Below are 20,991 nucleotides of genomic sequence, written 5' to 3'. Positions count from 1 at the left end.
CATCCGTAGTCATGATTGCCCTGTGTTCAGTTAATGCTAATGACAGTGTCACAGCTGCAGGCACTGTCTCTGTGCTCTGAGTTCATAAATGCAATATTGATATCCATCCACTATTAGTATATGCTCCCTTCCAGCTGAACAACATCACGATAATCAACTGGTTAGGCAGAAGGAACAGCAGAGTGCTAATATAACACACAACAACAAGAAGTGCCCACAGTAACTTAAGGTCAGTCCTGACTGGTAGTCTCAATGCCACAGCTAATATGCACTCTTTATTTATCCTTTGTTGACTGGGATAGTCCTACTAAACTAGTGACCTCTTTTCAGGGGAGACCTGATGTGGTATTTATACTACTAGGAAGAATTTGGCCAGGGCATCAGCACACTTCCCCTTCTGTCTTCAGTGGATTTCATGGGATCTTTTGAGCTGCCACCAGCTCAGGCAGATGGGGTCTCAAACATCTCATCTGAAGGACAACACACTCAGGAATACAGCAACCCCATTATTCTGCACTGGAATTTCAGCACTGGAAATTAATCCATGCACCTGGAAAGGGAATAAAACCCATAGCCTTCTGATCTTCTAGCCCAAAAGTTGTGTGTTACATGTTGCATCCCTGACACTGATACCTTTATTTTAAGCATTTCACTCCCACCATTAAAACAAGTGTATCAGTATCATGTCCATTTCACTTATACTTCAAACTTACCTTATTCCATGCAGCCAGAAGTGGCTGTTTTTAGATTAACAGCCATATTCCCAGCCATATTATATTCAGTAGTGACCATTTTTACATTTTTAGCCTGACCGGGCATCTGCAGCAACTAGAGCAACCTCAGAGGTTCCTTCCAAAAAGAATGCAAAGCATAACAAACCTACCTTATGCAGAGCACCGTAAAGCCCTTTCCCCCTCCAAAGTTTCCTATAGATTGTTGAGTAGTGATCTATTCCTAGCTTAAAAGGCATCCAAAAATCCCACACTTTTGAATCTCCTGCATATTTGTAGGTCAGACAGTACCAGAAATATAAGGTCTAAGGACCTGAATTTTGTCTGTAACTTAAACAGAACATGCTGGAGAGACAGATGTGTCCCAGAGACTGCCCCTTCTATGGAACAGGATTTCCATCGAAGTAAAGCTGAGTTTGTCCATTACCCACTTTAAGAGCAACCTAGACCAGTGGATTGGGAACAGAAACTTTATACTGGGCCTGGCACCCATGTCCTTTATAGACAGAGGCTGGTTATAAATGCTTAGCCCTAAATTTTGTATTTGGATACAGGGCATTATTATTCTCTCAGGAAAACTTGGCTAGGCTTAGAAAGCCCCACCCCCAGGTCATTAGCCTAGTATCAGTCTATGAAAGTATAAACATATATGTTACTGAAGTAGAGATATTTGGTAAGATTTATTTTGTTAACTTTCTTGGGTCTCCTTACCACAAAACAATTATGCTTGTCTAGAAAATGAATTACATCCTGAATGTGCATACAATAAAGGACTTTTCAAAAGTTGCAAGTTCTCCCCATTAACTACTCATGGCCTCTAAGGCATCACTTTACAGTGCAGCAGTTGTGTAGTTTGTTGAGCACTCTGCAAATACATAGCATGTGTGTAGTTATCATAATATACAAGAGTAGAGAATACACAGTTACTAATACATACACAGTGTTGGGTAACTGGTTTAATTTGTAGTGTATATGCCATGAGTAAACTACCAATGCAAACTCGGTATTTGTTTTAAAATGTTAGGTATGTGTTTGCAGTAGTGACTATCCACACTATGTACTTCTCATCAGAATATTCTGTACGTCTATGACATACCTACAGACTGGATTATAATAAACAAAATAAATAAACAATCAAGTAAATTAATAAATAACCCAACCAAATTCACATAATGCCTAGCCGCTATTATAGTATTATAGTTAACATGCAAAGAATGAGGCAAGTAGTACACAACCCACACAACAACCTCTTAACTGTAAATGTAGAAAAGGCAGCAACTGTAGTCATTAATCATCCAAGCCATAAACAGTCTTTGTATAACATATTGGACATGCTATTTCACTTCAACTAACCTTGTAGTTAGCCATTCATCGTGCCTTGTTTTGTTTGAAATGGCTACATTACCCCACTGCCATTGTGCTTTATATATGCTACCACCTTCAACAGGTATAAAGTGGTAAGTATATTTGATTATATAACATTAGTTTTGTTTCCTGATGAACACATATAACAGCTGCCATTCTGTATTCTCTTCGCAAATAATAACTCATACAAAGTCAGAGAAGGTCCCATAGGACAAGCAGAAAAGCTAAGAATGTCACTGACACTTACCTGGAACACTGTACCAAAAACCCAGTGTAAGAACCCTCTATATGGTTACTTTACATCATTATAAACACCACTGGGTCACTGATGACTTTGTAAGCCTGGTCACAGGGTGCTTCTTTCAATATCTGTCCATCTCCCCCATTTTGCAGCACATATTGCAATGACTGTGAGTTGTCAGAACTCAGTGTATGATGCTTAATGTGCGCATACTCACTGGGTTCTAGTAGGAACTTAGAAACATTTTAAGAGGCATTAAGAGACATTAAGGCAATGAAGGCTTAACAGTTTATCCCTTGTGACATTGCCCACCCCATCGTAAGCTTGACCTCCTTATATATATCCACAAAGCCACCCCATCATCATTCTAGCCAGTCATGTATAACATGCCTAACTCAATAAAATGAGGGAGAGTTATTCAGTAATACTTCTACCTATGTTAATGTTGAGGTGTTAAGTAACATACAGTACCATGTGGCTGAAGCCCTAATTACTCCAGGTCACTTCTATTTATGCCTGCATATGACCACATAAGTCCACATTTGATTAATTTCAATAAGTCATGCAAGTGACTGCAGAAAGAAATCCTTATTAGATACATAATAAAATGTCATGCTACTGTATGCCTTCTTCTATGTCAATATTCCTTTTTGGTGATGTTCATCCTAACCATGGCCCATAAATTAACAACATTGTTATTGATCCTTTTAACAACATTTAGATTAATCCACATAGTCTAAAGTTTGCATATATTATTTCCAGAAGTACATGGAAAAAAATTCACCACTTATGTATTTGGAAAGTGTCTTGTCATCCCAATTCTTAGGTTTCTGGTGGAAACATGACTAAAACCAGGTGACCCTGGGTTACTTATGTTCTACATAAAGGGGAAATATTCCACAAAATAATCTTGTGTGCTCCATTTCCATCCACCCATCCAGACTGTTCTGGTGATGGTCATGGTGGTAGCAGGCTGAGTACGACAGATGAGACACTTCTCTCCCCAGTAATAGTCTCCAGCTCCAGCCCATCCAATTGAATCCCCTAGTGTTTCTAAACCAGTTCAGTGATGTACTCTCCAGTATCTCCTATGTATGCTCTGGGAGCTCCTTCCAGTGGACTCTGTATGATACATTTCACAAAGGAGGTGGCCAGGAGGCATCTTCACTAGTTGCCCAAACCGCCTCACCTGGCTGTTCTTGATCCAAAGGAGTAGTAGCCCCTTGTACAACCTTACCCCTGTGTGCTAACCCTAATTCTAATCCTGCTACTTCCCCAGCCCTACACATTACCTTATGAAAAACTCTTTCCCCTAACAGTACAACTACACAAGGCATCAGACTCACATCACAAGCACCACATACACAAACACTAAATCTGTCCCCTAATTTAGCCCATACTCTAGCCCTGACCCAGAAACATTTGCACATGTGCAAACATTCACATATACACACTCACCACCCTCCACTCACACATTCACACCACAGACAACACCAAACCACAATATTAAATCTATCCTCTTACCTAGCCCTTACCATAATCCTAACTTACAGACTCACACATACGCTCTCTCCTAACCATTAATGCCAAAAATTTCACTATATCCAATGTTTTCAGCATTAATAATCAAAAAACTCACTTACCTATATTCAAACAAACATTATACAACCTACTAAATGCTGTGCCAACCTCTGACATTGCCAGTAATCGACACAGCAGCCTTTTGATGAAACACGTGTATCTCACCAGAGTCGAAAATGAATATGTATACACGTGTGGGTGCAATTATATAATTATATATGTACTTATATATATATATATATATATATATATATATATATATATATATATATATATATATATATATATATATATATGGATTCACTTTAGAAGCTCAAAATATTGAAATATCGAAATTCGGTATTTCAAGCCCATAAAGTGGAATCCTTAGAAGACCGAAAGCGCAGAAGCATGAAATTCAAAACCTCAATTACCGGAGGTTTTGAATTTCGTGCTTCTGAGGTTTAACTGTGGTTATGGATTCAGGTAAGTGTGTGTGTTAAGGGTTTTGGGTAGGGGCTGTGGTGTGTCTGTGCAAGGAGAATGTAGCTTGTGTGGTGGTGTTTTGTGTGTGTTTGTATGTAGTGCGAACTCGGAGTGAGACTATTTAAGTAGGGGGTGTGGGGTGCAGGTGGCTTTCCCCCTGCTTGTATGTAGTACAGAGCTTGTGTTTGTGTGTGGGGAGGAAGGTGAATGTGTGTGTGTGTGTGTGTGTGTGTGTGTGTGTGTGTGTGTGTGTGTGTGTGTGTGTGTGTGTGTGTGGAGTAGAAGCATGAAATTCAAAATCTCTGGTGTGTGAATTTTGAATTTCATGCTTCTGAGTTTTCATTGTTTTAAGGTTTCGACTTTATAGCCTCGAAATACTGAATTTCGACATTTCAGTATTTTGAGGCTATAAAGTGAATCCATATATATATATATATATATATATATATATATATATATGTGTGTATGTACACGTTTGTATACACACACACACACACACACACACACACACACACACACAAAACACACACACAGCCTGTAGCTGAGTTATCAAGTATATTTTTATTGCTAGAGTTGCTTGGAAATCTGTTTCTCCACTGAGTAAAAATACATGTCTATAATTTCTCTGATAAGGAGATGTGAAACAATAGTTGTTACAGCAATTTGGTGTGCAGTCATATTATCTGCTGAATATTTCATACAGCCTTTTAATATATAGTTAAGAGATTGTAGCTAAATGGTGTTCTAAAAAAAATGAACACTTTTTTAAACGGTACTTTCTGTTATGATAATTGTTCTTTTTCTCTTTGTTTACTTAAGTAGATGTTCAGGTTTGTAATGAGTTATGTAGATTAAATATATACAATCTCTCATGAGTGCCATTATGAAAAAAAGCCTACGAGATGAAGCTGTGTCCCTGCAATGTTCTTATTTCCTCTTTATCTGTTAAGCAAGAATTTTCTACTTTCTGTTGCAGTCGTGCTAAAAGTTTTTGTGCTCTAGAAGTACTATCAAAAAATAGTTGCTTAACAGCAATCTTTGTAAACTCATCCATATTATCGGGTAATCCCTTATTTTCTGTTTAGCATTCTGCAGTTGCTCCTCTTCTTGTTCTGTGAGATTCCCCCTATTCTCCAAAACTTAAAACATTTGTCAGTCCCTCTAAATATTTCATGGTTTCTTATCTATATCTTTTTCTTTTATTTCCACCCTGTGTTTGAACTCCACTTTAGTTTTATCGTACTCCTTAGCTATATTTTCAGAAGAAATTTCCATCTTCTCTAATATCTTCTGAATAATTTCCACTACCCATTCCTTAAATGTCTCTCTTTTCAACAAATAGGTGAGAAAGCACTAGTGTCTCTCTCATTTTTATTTAATTACCCTGTGTTTTTTTTTTGTTATCATTGGTGCATGATCTGAAATAGTTATTGGGTGCAGATCAAGATTTTCAGTTAAATTCACATGTTCCTGTAAACGTAAATTCTGTCTAGCCTAGCCCAGTTTTTGTATTTTGGAGAATAGTATGTAAATTCACTCTAAACTCCTAGTACTAAATTTGCATCTTCCATACCAAATATTTTCATACTACATTTCTTCATAAATCTACCCCCCTTTGTTATATTCTCCCTTCTGGGCCCCCCAGACACATCTTCACTGCTGCAAATCAAATTCCAGACCCCACCTATAAGTAATATTCTTTGCTGAAAGCTGATCATTTCTCCCAGAATTTTCTTAAGCTCCATTATGGCAGTTTTAGGTGGAATGTAAAAACATGCCAGTGTAATACTCCTCCCTTGCCAGTAGACCCTTAGTAGTACAAATTTACCATTATTATCTTTTTTATCCTGTTATATTACTATTGGAGCTCCTCTTGCAATTAAGTATTCACCTTTTCCTTTTTCCCAGGTATTCCACTGTATAACCATCCTGAAAACTTTTCATTATCAAATTCACATGTTCAGCTCTTTTCAAGTTTCTCTCCTGTAGCATAACTGTTTGCATTCTACATTTAATATAGTTCACTACTCTTTCTTTCTTGTATTTATCTATGAGACCATTTACATTCAACAACCTTACAGAAAGCTTCATTGTGTTAAAAAGTTATTATTCCCACTTTTTATGTGTAACAGCTTTTTTAAGTGTCTAGTTCCAGCTTTGTGTTATGTGCATACACTGTTTGGTGGGTCGATACAGTTGTTTCTTGTCACATCCATTTGAGCCTGTGTCACATCTTACAAAACGTTTTGTTTTATTGAAAGCACTCAAAAAACAAACAGACACACCCCAATACCCCCCTAAAACATACTAACTTGATACTAACACACAAAACTATGTACATCTTCAAATACTGAAGTTTTACCCTCCTAGCAACACTTACAGACTTGGATTAACCTAAAAGAAATGTTATCCATGCTAAGAAGCATGGTACAACCTGTGCTTCTACTAAGTACTGTCTGCTTTCATCTTATCTTTATAGCTCTCCCAGATGGTAAAATGCTTGAATGTTTTCAGAAAATATTATCTGCTAACCATTTCTCTTTATCAGATTATCTTCATGGAGACATGAGGACCAGATAGAGAGTTGCTGCTAAGCATACATTTATTTGCTAGAAAACAAGCTTTATAATATTCAGTGTTCTTTTTCATTTACTTGCGTTGTCTTAAAACTTGTTACTAGGTAATGCAGGTCTATATTACTACATGAAAAGATATTTCCATCGAACACCTCACCATCAACATGAAACCATTGAAATTCACTTCTGCAAATCATGAAATTTTCCCAGGGTAAGGAAGTAGTTGGCCAACTCCACAACTTTGCCCTTTTCCCCACTGTAGTGCAATCCCGGAGTTGGTATATATAGCTGGGCATGTAGGGTGAAGCCCCACTTGGGTGGGTTTGATTTAGTGCAGTTTGTCTTCAGTTGTGCTACTGGGCAATTGCTTCATTGCCCTGAATAAAATTCCTCAATTTGCAGAAGTGAATTTCAATGGTTTTGTGGTGATGGAGTGGTATTCGATGGAAATGTCTTTCGATGAAATAATATATACCCGATCATGCTAAGGGCCTTAATCCAGTAATTCCCTATGCAAGAATGTGGAAAAGCACATCAGTTTTTTTTTTTTTTTTTGTCATGCAGTTTTGACCAGACTTTTCTTATTTTTTTACATTTCAGTGCCTACATTTCTTAAAACTGAGGAAGAGAAAGAGAGAAGAAGGGGAAAAAAAACAGGAGCACCTGTTTATATTAGTATTTCTATTCAACTTAAAAACAAGTGAAAAAAATGTACTTTATAACATGTTGTTTGTTCTTCTTTTGGCTTTTCCCAGTTAGGTGTCGCCACAGCGGAACTCCGGTCTGCTAATTATTGGCAGTTGATTTTTACGGTGCCGAGGTGCCAGCTCGATGCCCAACCTTCAACGAAGGTATGCCTATTTACGCATGTCCTTCGAAGGCCACTCGACTGCGGGGAGGACATGCAGACTCCACACAGAAGGTGCTCCAGTCTAGAATCGAATGGGAGAACCTCTTGCTGTGAGGCGACAACGCTACCACTGCACCACGACGGCTTACATATTTTATAACATGTTAATGACATGAAATAGGGCATATGCTTTAGAGTCCCCTACAAGTTTAACAAAGTCAAAAAGTCTAGTATTTCCAGATTTTCTTGTTCTGTCATTTCTCACAAATATTCAGATTTCCAAGTTACTGATTTTATTCATGTTTGACTCCATCTCCCAACTCCTGTCTCTGCTTCATTTCCAACATACACTTAAATCTTCTGATCAACTCTTGTACATTTTTCCCTCTCTCAAGCATTTTCCATTGAAGCACTGGAAAAAGGTTTTATTGGCACAGTCTCTCTGTGGTCTTTATTACCAGAAGAACAAGGAGCAGAATATCCTTCTGTTTCACAGTTCATTTTTTGTTGGGTAAATTTTGTATTTCCTCCTTACCATAAATGTTCTAATATGGCAAATTTAAATATATGATTATTATCCGTATCTGCCACATGTTTATATAATGCATTTATAGTCATTTATTTAAATTTGCCATATTAGAACAAATTAAAATGAATAATAGAGGTGGCAACATTAAGGCTATTTTAGCTGAGAAGGAAGTTAGATAGCAAATACTCACAGATGCTGCCACCCCACCAGGTTTAAATGAATATATTAATATTAAACCTTTACTAACCACAATAGTATAGTAGCTAGAAAATACAGAAACACAGTGTCATTAATATTTAGATATTTGAGCGTATTTATTATATTTATGGTATTTATTATATTTATATATTTATTCATTTATGTAAAAAAATTTTAAACATTATCACAGAGATATAATAACGTTGGACATGTGTTCTGTGTATTTTTAATATTTTATTTTTTTAATATTTTAATATTTTAGTACAAATATTTTAATGTACATACATATGGAGATTTTTTTTTATACTCCCCTAGGATTTTATTTATTCCCCTAAGACAATAATTATGTCTATTAGTATAGTTAGCATTTACAATGTCAATTAAACGCCTGTATACAATTTTAACATCTATTATGATTTATTACTAACTATTTAGTTTAGGTATATGAGATATAGAAATTGGTTTTAGAAGTCATATTATATATGTATATAAATTGTAGAAGTAGTATATATTTTTTATAAATTTGAAGTGTATAGGGGATTTTTTATCACTTATTATTTTTAGTGTTGACACCTATGCCTATGGTGGACGCATGTTTCTTTAAAACTATTTAAATGTATTTAGCTTTTTGGTGCCACAAAACAGATAAATCAGCTTATGGGAAAAGCTATGTTGATTCTGATGAAGTCCACATGTTCAGGTGGAAGAAAGCCCTAAATCCGTTTTATGGTTGTTTGTTTAAGTCCGTTATTTGGAGTTAATAAATACAGGTCGTATCATTGCTGTGTGCAGCTGCATTCTTTGGATTACTCATATAAACATACAAAAACGCTTACTCTCATACTTGCAAGTACAGTCTAACACATTCATACTGAAACACATATAGAATCAGCTTCCTATACTTCTCACCACAGGGTGACCTCCCCTATAAACACACGCACACATGCACACACACACACACACACACACACACACACACACACACACACACACACACACACACACACAAAATATGCATTCAGACATATTCATGACCCCACAGACATGGACACACACAGACACACACATGCACAAAATATGCATTCAGACATATTCATGACCCCACAGACATGGACACACAAGCCCATACATACACACACACACACACACACACACACACACACACACACACACACACACACACACACACACACACACACACACACACACACACACATACACACACACGCTCACACATGCTCACACAAAAATACCCACCTCTCCACTGTACTAACATGTAGTTGTGGTATGAGCTGCAACTACTTGTATAGAACAGAATGAGAGAATTTGTCAAAAGACAGAATTCGCATTTTTCTCATAGAGAAAAAAAATAACTTGGAAGAGTGATCTCTGAGTTAATTTAGAGCTGCTGCCATTTTCATGGGGAGAGTAAATGGCTAATATGTATTAACTGCTCCACTGGATTGTTGCCCTCCCCACCCAAGGGCAGAGTAGGGTCTTGCACAAATGCTGTCATTGCTTAGAGACACCAGCAAGATGACAAACTTGCTGATGGCTGCCAGAATGACTGCCCTTCCAGACAACTCCCACTGTCATAGATCTGTGGACTCTACAGTGTTAAAAAATGAATGGGTTTGTGTTCAATAGGGAGAGGCTTAATTTTTGTCAAGTGGAAAATGTTCTAACTTAGGGTATATATTAGCACTGCTTGACATTGCCAGCAATGTCCCTGTGCATTACAAAACATATGTTAAGCCTGTTTAATATATAATTATTTATACAAATCTCTTCTGCATCAGTCTTGTCCACTCATTTACCATCAGTGACTCTCTGGCATAATTTAATGTTTTTTAAAACCTACTAATCAGCCCATTCAAATTCCAGCTAGGGAGGCTAAATCCTATTATAAATTTAACCCTGAGCAGGAAGCTTCTGTTGTCCCAGTGCCTCAATTTCCCTTTGTCTGTAAGTTTTTCACCATCCCCAATAAACCAGAGTCCATTCTCCTAGCATTAACCTTTTGTTGAAACCTTGTCGACTTCACAAATGTAGCTGCAACAATTTGTTAAGCCCAATATATTAAAATACATGCTTGCCCAACCATTCCATCAAATGATCTACTCAAAGTAGAGTACAAATATTATGTTTATAGAGGTTAAATAAAACCACCACTGGTCAACTCCCAGCCTTTCAAAACTCCAGTTTTGAGCTCCCGCTACTTCTCTCAAAAGCTGAGGCACATATTCCAAATTCTTAGAGTACTTCAGTGTCCTGCTGTCTGTTCCCAGCAATCTAAACAGTCGTGCAGCCATATTCTTCCACCTAATGCCTGTCCCGTCTGCAGTCAAGGCACAGAACATCTTCAAAGGGAAGGCCTTCCAATAACTGTAAATTATCAGGCAAGTTCAAACCTCCCCACTCTCTATATTTTAACAACTTTTACACACTAACTCTTGCTTTGGCATTTCCCAAAATAAAAACAGATATTGCCTTCCTTATGTCATTAAAAATATACTCCGATCCAAGGTAACCACCTGGAAAGAGTACATAATCTGTGGCAAGATAAACTATGAAAACTATGATTACGTGCTTTACCAGTTCTAAATAAAATTATACCAAATTCAGTTAAGACCTGACTCAGGCAAACATCAATATCTGAAACAATAATATAAATTCACTAAAGAAATATAACGAAAAACATATGATATATGTAATATAAGTACCACTTCTGCCCTGTGCCTTTAGAGGTAATGCAATCTAATAAATTTTTCTGTTTTATTCCATGACATTTGGCAGTTCAAATGGTTAATATTTCATCATACAAGGTGTGACATCCCCACTATAGACCAGTAATCAAGGAGACTGAATCCTCACCAATGACACTGGAGAGGGACGTTCACTTGGAACAAAAATGGATACAGCCAGTATTCCCAGATGCAGCTATCTCATCAAGCACACAGGGAACACAGTCCGGGGTCTGGGTCTCTCTCTCTCTGTCTCCCTCCAGGTCCCCAATGATACGGTTATAGAGTTGAGACCTCAGCTTAGTATCCAAGCCAAGTTCTCCACCACTGTATCTTGGATCTCCCCAAAAAGAGATGTGACGTAATGGGACTAACCTGGTCAATAAATTGGAAATAAATAAATAAAATAAAAACAAATGCTTACCACATGTTCAGGCCATTTTTGGCTTTCACTTATACTCACTAATTATTGTTTGTTACCTTATTTTTAAGATAGCAAATCCCCAAGGTACTGCAGTACATGTTTTCTTGTATATCTTTCTCTAAACTCCAAGACCTTTTGCAACAAATCTTATTGATGGAAAATGACTAAATAATTCACAACTACTTTACTAAACCCTAAAAAAAAATAAATTACTGTTGTTTACCCCAAAACACATTTCTAGCAAAACAATTACATTTGCTATCATCTCTGATACCATGGCAGAATAAGTAAAGTACACAAAATTACTGGATGTCATCACAGATGACTTGTTGAAATTCAGTCAAGTGTTTAAAAAAATGATCAAAGACTAGGTATATTAGACAGAGTAAAAATCTACCTAACTGATGTAGACAGAAGATGTATAGCCAGTACTTTGTTATTGCCATCTCTCCTCTATGCTACTGCAATCTTCACTAAAATTCAAGTCTCACAACTGTCCAAGCTTGAGCAATGTTATAATAAAATAGCCAGATTTGCAGTAAACTATTACAACAGAACATACTACTGACTAGTCTTGAAAGAATTAAACTGGTTAGAACTGTCACATCACCTAGCTCTTTCTCACCTAACTAGAATACACAGACTTCTCTATAAACCAGAAATTTGCCCAGCCCTTAACAACATAATACAACACAACTCCCAAAAGAGTTTTATGCTCTGGAGAAGAATTGCTAATCACTATATCCAAATCATCTAACACTGCAGGTGACTCTTTATAATCAAATAGTTTAGCTAAACCATGAAACCACATCCCACTACCACTGAAATCCATTCGGAATGTGAACCCATTTAAAACACAACTAAAGCATCACATAACAAACCAATGGATCTACTCTGCTGTATCTCCAGGACAAGTGTCACTGTAATCTTCAGCTTGTCATACCATCAAATCATTTCTCGTAACTCAGAATCCTACTCTCCACAACCAGTATTTATCAATACCTGAATAATATTACTAGCAACTCTGAGCCATATACCTAGTTCATGTGACAGTGTTCACCCCCCCATATTTCTAATTTAAACCTTTTGATAGCCATATATAATTGTCTCTAAATCCATTTAATACCCCACCTCTGAAATGCAATATTAAAATTTTCTGCCCTGTCAAGTTCTTTCCCCTTCTTCCATTTCTTTGACTTTCTAAACACCGATCTTAAGATCTATTAGCTAGTTAACAAATCCACTAGGACGCTCTTGAGTTGTTTAATATTCAAAATCTACTAAATGCGTAAGTATATTTTATACTGCAATAATTACCTTTATTTCATATGAATGTAATCTAATTAACAAATGTATGTGAAATAGTTAATTTAGATTACTTACTGCCTTTTCATGCAATTACTAACTTCTGTTTAAAATGTTATTAATATGTGGGAGCTTTTCTCCCCGGTCCTTTGCCAAAAAGTTTTTTTCAGACTAACCCAGTCAGGAAAATATGGTACACAGTAGCAAAATAAAAATAGAAAATAAAATAGTTTTCCACCCTGTCTTGCTGTCTTACTCCTTTATTAGCACACATACCCAGATATGTCTTCTTAGTTGAATCCATATTCCCCTTACAATCAGCCTCTTTTTTCTCTCATAGTATCTACTTCTTCTTAGTCTTAGTACCCCTTTTTTGTCGTCCTCCATTTGAATTACACCTACAGTTAGTTCTTTATCTTCCCAATTGCTTCATCCAGACAGTAAGCCATCGATACTGTACTGTCCCAAAAAACATTCAATGTAGATAGAAACAACAGTCGAAATTTCAGTCTCCTGTGCTTATACTCCTGCATTGGATCTAAAAATCACAAATGATGCTTCATGATCCTCTTCATCATCATCATCAACCACATTTTTCCTATTTTTTTTACATGGGGTCAATGTGTCACATCAACTGTCATCACCTCTCGATTCAGTGCCACTCTGCTACTTTCTTTGACAGTCATGCCTGGCTGTCACAGGTGTAGTCTTGCACAATCCATCTGTCTCTTAGCAGAGCATCCTCATCTCCACTTACTTTCTTCCTAATCTTCTTCACCAAATTGTCTTATGCTTTTCTGCACATCTGAACTACCATAATCTGTTCTACTTACTATCTCTTACTGGGTCTACTTCTAAATTTTGTACTTTCAAAATGTCAACTTTCTTATGGTTGAGACCATAAGATAAAAAGTTTTGAAACTTCGAAATTTAAATAAAAATAAAAAAAAATCTTGTTTTTTTTTTTTGCAAATGGCCAAGCCCCCTGCACACCCACAACCCCTGCTAATTACATATACCAACTCCAAGATCGCAGTACAGCAAGGAAAATGGTAAATATACCATTCCAGGCTGTACGATGATCTCCATTTAAACAGTTTGAAGTTTTTAAACGTTGATCTTATGGTCTTGACCATAAGAAAGTTGACGTTTTGAAAGTTCAAAGTTTAGAAGTAGACCCCTCTATAGCTGCTTCTGCTCGGATTTCCTCCTTTCTTCATCTGTCACATGTACTATCATTCTCAAGCATGTGATTTCCATTACCTCAAGTTTCCTTGACTGTATTGCCTTCACTACCCAGGTTTCTTTACCTTTTCTGTACCATTGTTTTGTGCATCTTATGTTTCACGTTCTTTGGCATTCTTCTGTTGCACACTGCCTCTGACATTTGCCAGTTGGCTGCAGCATATCTGATTCTAGCTTTGACCTCCTTATTCAGACTTCCCTTCTCCTAAACCACCCCTCCCAGATGCTTCAAGCTGTTAACACATTTCTCCATTTCCCTTCTATCCCAGTTTTCAGCTCCTTTTCCCATTTATTGCTAGGACAGCTGTCTTGTCTTTGTCTTCAGTTTTGTATTCCAGTCTGCTATCATTTGCTGAATTTGCTGTTCAGAGTCTGCTTGTAACGCCACATCATGCATATACAGCAGTGCTGTTGATCTGTCCCTTCTGACTTCTTTGCTAAAGTAGTCCATCGCCAGTATGCATAGCAGTGGGATCAAAGCCGGACCCTGATGCACATCCACCATAATGTTTTATTTTGACCACAGAGTAACCATGTTACACAGACACAAGCCTCCCCTTTACAGATGACTCCCCCCAAATAAAATCCGTCACGATTTACTTTAATTTTCCATGTTTAAGTTGTCTCTGATATTTACAAGTACATCACCCCTGCTGCTCTAGTCCACTCTTCCTTCCTGTTTTCCACATATTCCAAGAAAATAATTTTTCTGCACCTTCTAAAACTTATTGCAACATTAAATTCTGCTTTCATGTCTTATTTTCCACTTCAGTAATAGATGCCACATCTTCACCAACTGCTTCACCATTTTTCATGCTTTATCCTGATGTCTTTGGGCTTCCAGCTGATTATAAAGATACTCCAACTTCTCAAGCACATTAGTCACTTCTTGTAAACATCAAATAAATCAATCCAAACTACTGGTGACTGCAATAAGCCTATCATGCTGGTCCCATTTTGACTTTGTAGCAGTCAGATTCACCTTCATATTCTGATTCCATTACACAATCCATTTCTCTCATTATCAGCCAAAAGACAGCAGCCTTGCCCATCAACTCACATAAAACTGCATTGAATAAATACATTTAACTTATAAAGCTGTTTTAACTTCTCTATAGACAGAAAACTTTGAGGAAGCAATAAACTGTAAGGAGAACCATCTATGTACCCCTTGATTCTGAGTACATTTTATGTTCAAAACCTGTACAACCACCTAAGATAGAGAAATCAAATTGCAGACTGCAGTAAACTGTTTGGAGTTAAAACGTACTTCCACAGCATGGCCATTACAGTGGCAAATGATAGCTCAAGCCTGGCAGTATTTTTTTCTTCTGGATATGGCCAAGGAATATGGGAAGGTTGATGGAGGTCTGCATTTACAATGTTCTTAGACAGTATGGATTTGCCACTGGTTTCCTGCAGTGTTAAGAACGATTATTTCAGCCTTTTGTATATGTCTGTTCTCCATGCTTTTTTGTTAGTCCTGCTACCATTTCATCATTAACATTAAAGTGACAGGAAGATGCAGAGCTTAATTCTAAAAAAAGAGCTACCAAGTGTAGTCCGACAGTTGTGTGGTCCCAGTTTGGGACATAAAGAAGGAATACCCCAGCATTAGTTCATTATTACTGCCGTTTCAACTACTGTCGGTGATCAGCATTAAGTTGCCAGCTTGCCAGTTTTTGAGGGCATGATGTGTGACATGTACTAAGGTTGCACAATCCCATGGCAGAGTCCCCAGTGGAGACCACCATCAACCACAAGGTAGTGCATCTTCTAGGGTGCTGGGACAGTCATCACTTGTGGAAGTGAGTAGCAGCCCATTCAGATGCCCATGCACAGTAAGCCCTAAGCATGTTTCTGGGAATGCACTGAGGGGTTAGGTGATGGTTCCCAAAAACTTCTGGTGGCTGCCTAAATGATATCCCTTATCAGTTGTCTCTCACCTTGGTGAAAGAGGAATGGGTGGTCCACTTAATTGGTAGAGGGGATGATGATCAGCAGGTAGTAGAAGGAAAATCACCCCCCAACCAATTTCATTTCCAGATATAATAATGTTCAGGAATAACCTTGGGTTTTAAGTAGTAGCTGTTCCTTCCCCTGGTGATACTGTTTGTTGGAAATATTAGAGTTTTCTGAAAAGGATCAATGCCAGCATTGAATCATGGGTTTCACTTTACCTTGTTGGCTCTTACTTTAACAGCAGAGATTATGCATAGCCTCTAATTCTTGGGATGTTTGTGCATCTTCCTGTATCATATAATTCCAACTATATTTCAATGTTTCAGGCTACATCATGCATCTGGCATGGCAAAAAAAACCCCTAGGATATGGAGTTAGGCATGTTGCCAGTCATGAATCGGCTTGAATACCAATTAGCCAGTTCATTGTGCCAGCATTATAAGACCACATGATTCAAACAGCCTTCTGTCTAAGCCAAGAGTGAGATGTTCTTTCCAACACAGACAATCCCAGGTCAGGTTCCTAGGTAATGCCATGACCTTGTACAGTAATACCTACTGCAAATGGCAATTTTATGCAATGTCCGGTGTTTCTGCAATAATGACTGCACATGATCATGAAATGTTAGTTTCCCATTTAGGATTCTGAATCAATTTTGGTGTAAAATAGGCTAATTTGAAAGCAGGTTTGGGTAATACAGAACATGAAATGGGTTGTAGAGGGATGTAGACCTCTGATGGAGGTTCTTATCAAACAAAATGTTTTTGATTCCCTTACAGCGTGATACAGCCTATCCATTTATGTCCTATAGAGGACTTACTAGGTGCATCATGCCATAGATGCATGCAGGCAGTCTTAGTGTATATGCAATGGGGGGGGGGTGTATGCAGGGAAAATTCTATGACACTGAAGTGAAGAGACAGAAGGAAGTTCTTACTTCAACAGATGTGGGACAGATCCAGAAATATCAGTAACTCTTTGATACAGGCTGCATGCCAGAGCACTGTGAGGAACATATTGACTAGAAGCTGGGAAAACACAGTGTCATAATAGTCATGGAAAGGGTCCATTATAAGCTTAGGTCCTCAGCTAAGTTGGCTTACTGCTACTTCACATACATGAAACACACTGCAAGTGTCACTAGACCCAAGACAAATTTTCCTGCAGGAGGCTAGGCTCGGATGCAAACCACTGCTGTTGTTGAGCTAGAGCTAGAGCTGTAGATTACATCTATGTGATGTGGCTTTGTGTAAATGCTCATGTATTCTTGTTTACTTTTAATTGGGGTACTGCCAGAATTCTTGGAAATGCAAGTTAGTGCATAACTGGAGTAAATTCTGTGGATATTCACTGTGTGATTCATGTCTTACAAAGCAGGAAAAGGAGAGAATTTTGCATTTTACACAAATTTTACAGAAAAAATGTGTGATATCTACATCGCAAGTCATTTTACATGTACTAGCTATGGAAAATTCTGGAAGTTCACATTATAGCAATATGTGTTGCTTGGAAAAACTGTATATTTGTGCAGGTAGCTCCCAGTATGCCAACTGCCTTTAGATTAAGAAAATCGTTTTGTATTTGAAGGGCTACATTACAGAACCTTGAATTAGTAAAGTAAGTGGCATGTGAAGGGTTCAGTTTGCATAAAGAACTGTGTCAACAAGCCAGATCATGGGGCAACCAGTGTCTGTTACTCACATATTCATTTCATATCTTTTAATATATAGCTTTCTAGCTTTCTGCTATGACAATAATTTTAGCTGATACTGTTTTTACAATTTCATATGCTGCCATTTGAATAAAAAAGGGAAATATTTAATAGCTAGAAGACAGATTGCCAAATTCACCTACCAAACAATGTGTACAGCAGGTAGATTACTTGTCAGACTGTAAATGTAGTGAAACTCTTCTACGAGATCTGAAAGACTGGAATAAATATGAGCCTGTTAGAGAAGACTCCATTCATTATACCTCATGCTAATCCTTTGCACAACTGTACAGTGAGTAAAATGAAATAAAATGATGTTATTACAGCAAGTAAAATGAAATAAAATGATGCTCTCCCATTAACAGTGGTATAGTTAAATGAAAGCATGACACTACAGTATGCCTTGTAATACATTGTTTTCCTTCCATATAACAGTATGTTGTATCTCATAGTTTCCCATTTGTATTCCATCCAGGCATACATACAGATCACATTTGTTGAGCCATATTTTGATGAATATGAGAAGAAAGACAGAGTTACACACTTTGAAAAGAATTACAACCTGCGACGGTTTATGTACACAACCCCATTCACTCTAGATGGACGACCCAGGGGTGATCTACGAGAGCAGTACAAAAGGAAAACCATCCTTACAACAATACATGCATTTCCATACATAAAAACTAGGATAAACGTCATTCAGAAGGAAGAGGTGAGCATATCCTACCATGTAGTAAACAGTACTGCAATGAGATTAATCGCACAAATTTTCTATTGTATATGTAAGATTGCAAACAGAAAATGCACAGAAAAAAACAGATTTGTTTCTCTTATCAGTGCAGTTTTTTAAATTGTTCATTTCTGATTGTACATGTAGTACAATCACACATTTCATAATTAATTTTGAATGTAAAAGAATAAACCACAAGCAAAACTTGAAAAATAATAAGAAAATACATAAACAACAACCAAAGGAACTATGTACATTATTTACAAAACGTATACAACTTTATATTTCAGCACCTTTTTTTTCTTTTGTATTGTACGTTTGCTCTAAACAGAATCGATCATTACTTCTTTTAAATTAAAATGTGTGGTCCCGATTATAATAAATTTGTCCCAATTTATATGTGGTAATGAACACTTTTTTGTTTTGTAGAATTTTGCCATAGTAAAAAGTATGATGAGAGATTTCATATGTAGTGTATCAATCTCGTCCTGTGGTTGATGTTGTTGTTTGTCTTTTGGCTTTTCCCAGTAAGGGGTCACCACAGCGGAACTCTGGTCCACTAATGATTGGCAGTAGATTTTTTTACAAAACGCCGAGGTGCCAGCTCGACGCTCAACCTTCAACGAAGGCACGCCCATTTACGCACGCATGTCTTTCGAACGCTACCCAGCTGCAGGGAGGACATGCAGACTCCACACAGAAGGCACTCCCAAGCCCAGCCGAGAATCGAACGGGAGAACCTCTTGCTGTGAGGTAACAATGCTATCGCCGTACCACCACGGCATCCTGTGGTTGATGTAAGACTGTAAATTGCCAAAAGATAGTTTTTGCATATTTGTTGTTGCAGCATTGCCTGCAATTTTTTAGTAGACTGCACTGATCTGTTGTACATTTTTATCAGTATTAGTGTCTTATGAGATAGTTTACATGTCATTTCTGTTTTTGTTTGTTAGCTCCAATCTGTCAGCAGTTGGAAGACCTAAACTAGAAGAGTTGAACATGTATTGTTTTTAAGAAAGAATGTGGAAAAGGAACAGGATAAATAGGATAAAGAGTTACAAAGTCTAATGAAGTCTATGAAGTCCAGCGGAGTTATATTAGTAAAGCAAAATGTGCATGTTATTCAGTAGGTAGGGAAATGAGCAGAGTAGGTGGGCCAAATGGCCAGTATCTGCTGTTAGGTATACCGGTTTCCTGAGATGCTACATGAATTTCAGTTTTATATCATTGACAAGTCTTGCTGGTTTGAGGACGCAGTTGAAAAAGAATAAAAAATATTGATTCACAGTGCAGAATCACTTTAAAGAAATGCTGCAATTGACATTTTAATATACATTTGTACTATATTAAACAGCATGATTTGCTTGTTTAGTTCCAGTGCTTTCTGCCCTTTGGTAAGTTTTTTTGTGCATGTGTTAATCTAATTTCCCTGGTGGCATACTAGTTACATTGGACAGCAAGTTATAATGCTGTATTTTTGTTATGTATACCATGGCTTCTCGTGTATAAGCCAGTTTTTACAAGACCACCATTTCATTTTAGGTCACTTCACTGGAGACATATCAATTGAATGTAGTCTTGATAAACAACCTTATCTTCAAGACTGCATTCGACCAATTTGTATTCTTTTTCTTGGCAGGGCTTTGCCTTTCTGCTCTACTGTACCTTAAAAGTATTTTAGGACAGCTGCAACATGGAGGTAGGGAAAAATCTTTCTTAAAGTGACCTAATTGTAGAAATTGGTATTTTTGGTGAACTAGATGAAATATTAATTTACACCACTAATGAAGTGATATCTGGTTCTCCCACTAAATCATTTAACATTTAACATCTTTTAATCATTGCCTGAAAAGAAAAGCTTACCAATTAAGCAACCCAAAAACAGGAAGGTATTTCCTCAAACATACCTCAGAAATATTGTTTTAGTTTATTGAAAGTTATTATTGTGACTATTTTGTTAATTTTTGATATTGTATTAATAGTTTTTAAAAACCCTGTATGTTTGTTTCTGGTATAGCCCACATTAATGTGTTCTCCTTAAAAAAGTGTTCAGCCAAACATTTAGTGAAACTAGAAAAATTTGTGTAACTCACCATTTGCAAACAAACCATTTTTTTCTTTGTGGGATATATCTTTAGTCTAACCTTCCCTCAGTTTAAACTGGGAAAGGCTTTATCTCATCAGTTGCAATTTGCAGATGTTGAGCACCTATGAACGTGCCACCATAAATTAACTGCACCTAAGCATTCTACTTTTCTCCATGGGAATATTGTGCCACCATGGTGTCCGTAAATTTAAGGAGCCTCGGTGGTACAGCGGTAGCGTTGTTGCCTC

The 20,991-nt window shown here is 37.2% G+C and overlaps 1 protein-coding gene across 1 annotated transcript in view; it reads left to right on the top strand.

Moving 5' to 3' along the window:
• DOCK8 (dedicator of cytokinesis 8) overlaps nt 1-20,991 on the top strand; it is a 1,731,107-nt gene that overhangs the window by 1,570,254 nt on the left and 139,862 nt on the right. The window contains exon 45 of the mRNA XM_044064485.1: nt 18,403-18,639. Coding sequence (XP_043920420.1) covers nt 18,403-18,639 — 237 coding nt within the window. The remainder of the gene's footprint in view (nt 1-18,402; nt 18,640-20,991) is intronic.

Source organism: Protopterus annectens, chromosome 2.part2, assembly GCF_019279795.1.
Source record: "Protopterus annectens isolate FY-2018-M chromosome 2.part2, PAN1.0, whole genome shotgun sequence".
Taxonomy (NCBI): Eukaryota; Metazoa; Chordata; order Ceratodontiformes; family Protopteridae; genus Protopterus; species Protopterus annectens.
Note: the sequence above shows the minus strand (reverse complement) of the source record. Positions and strands in the feature narration are given on the sequence as shown.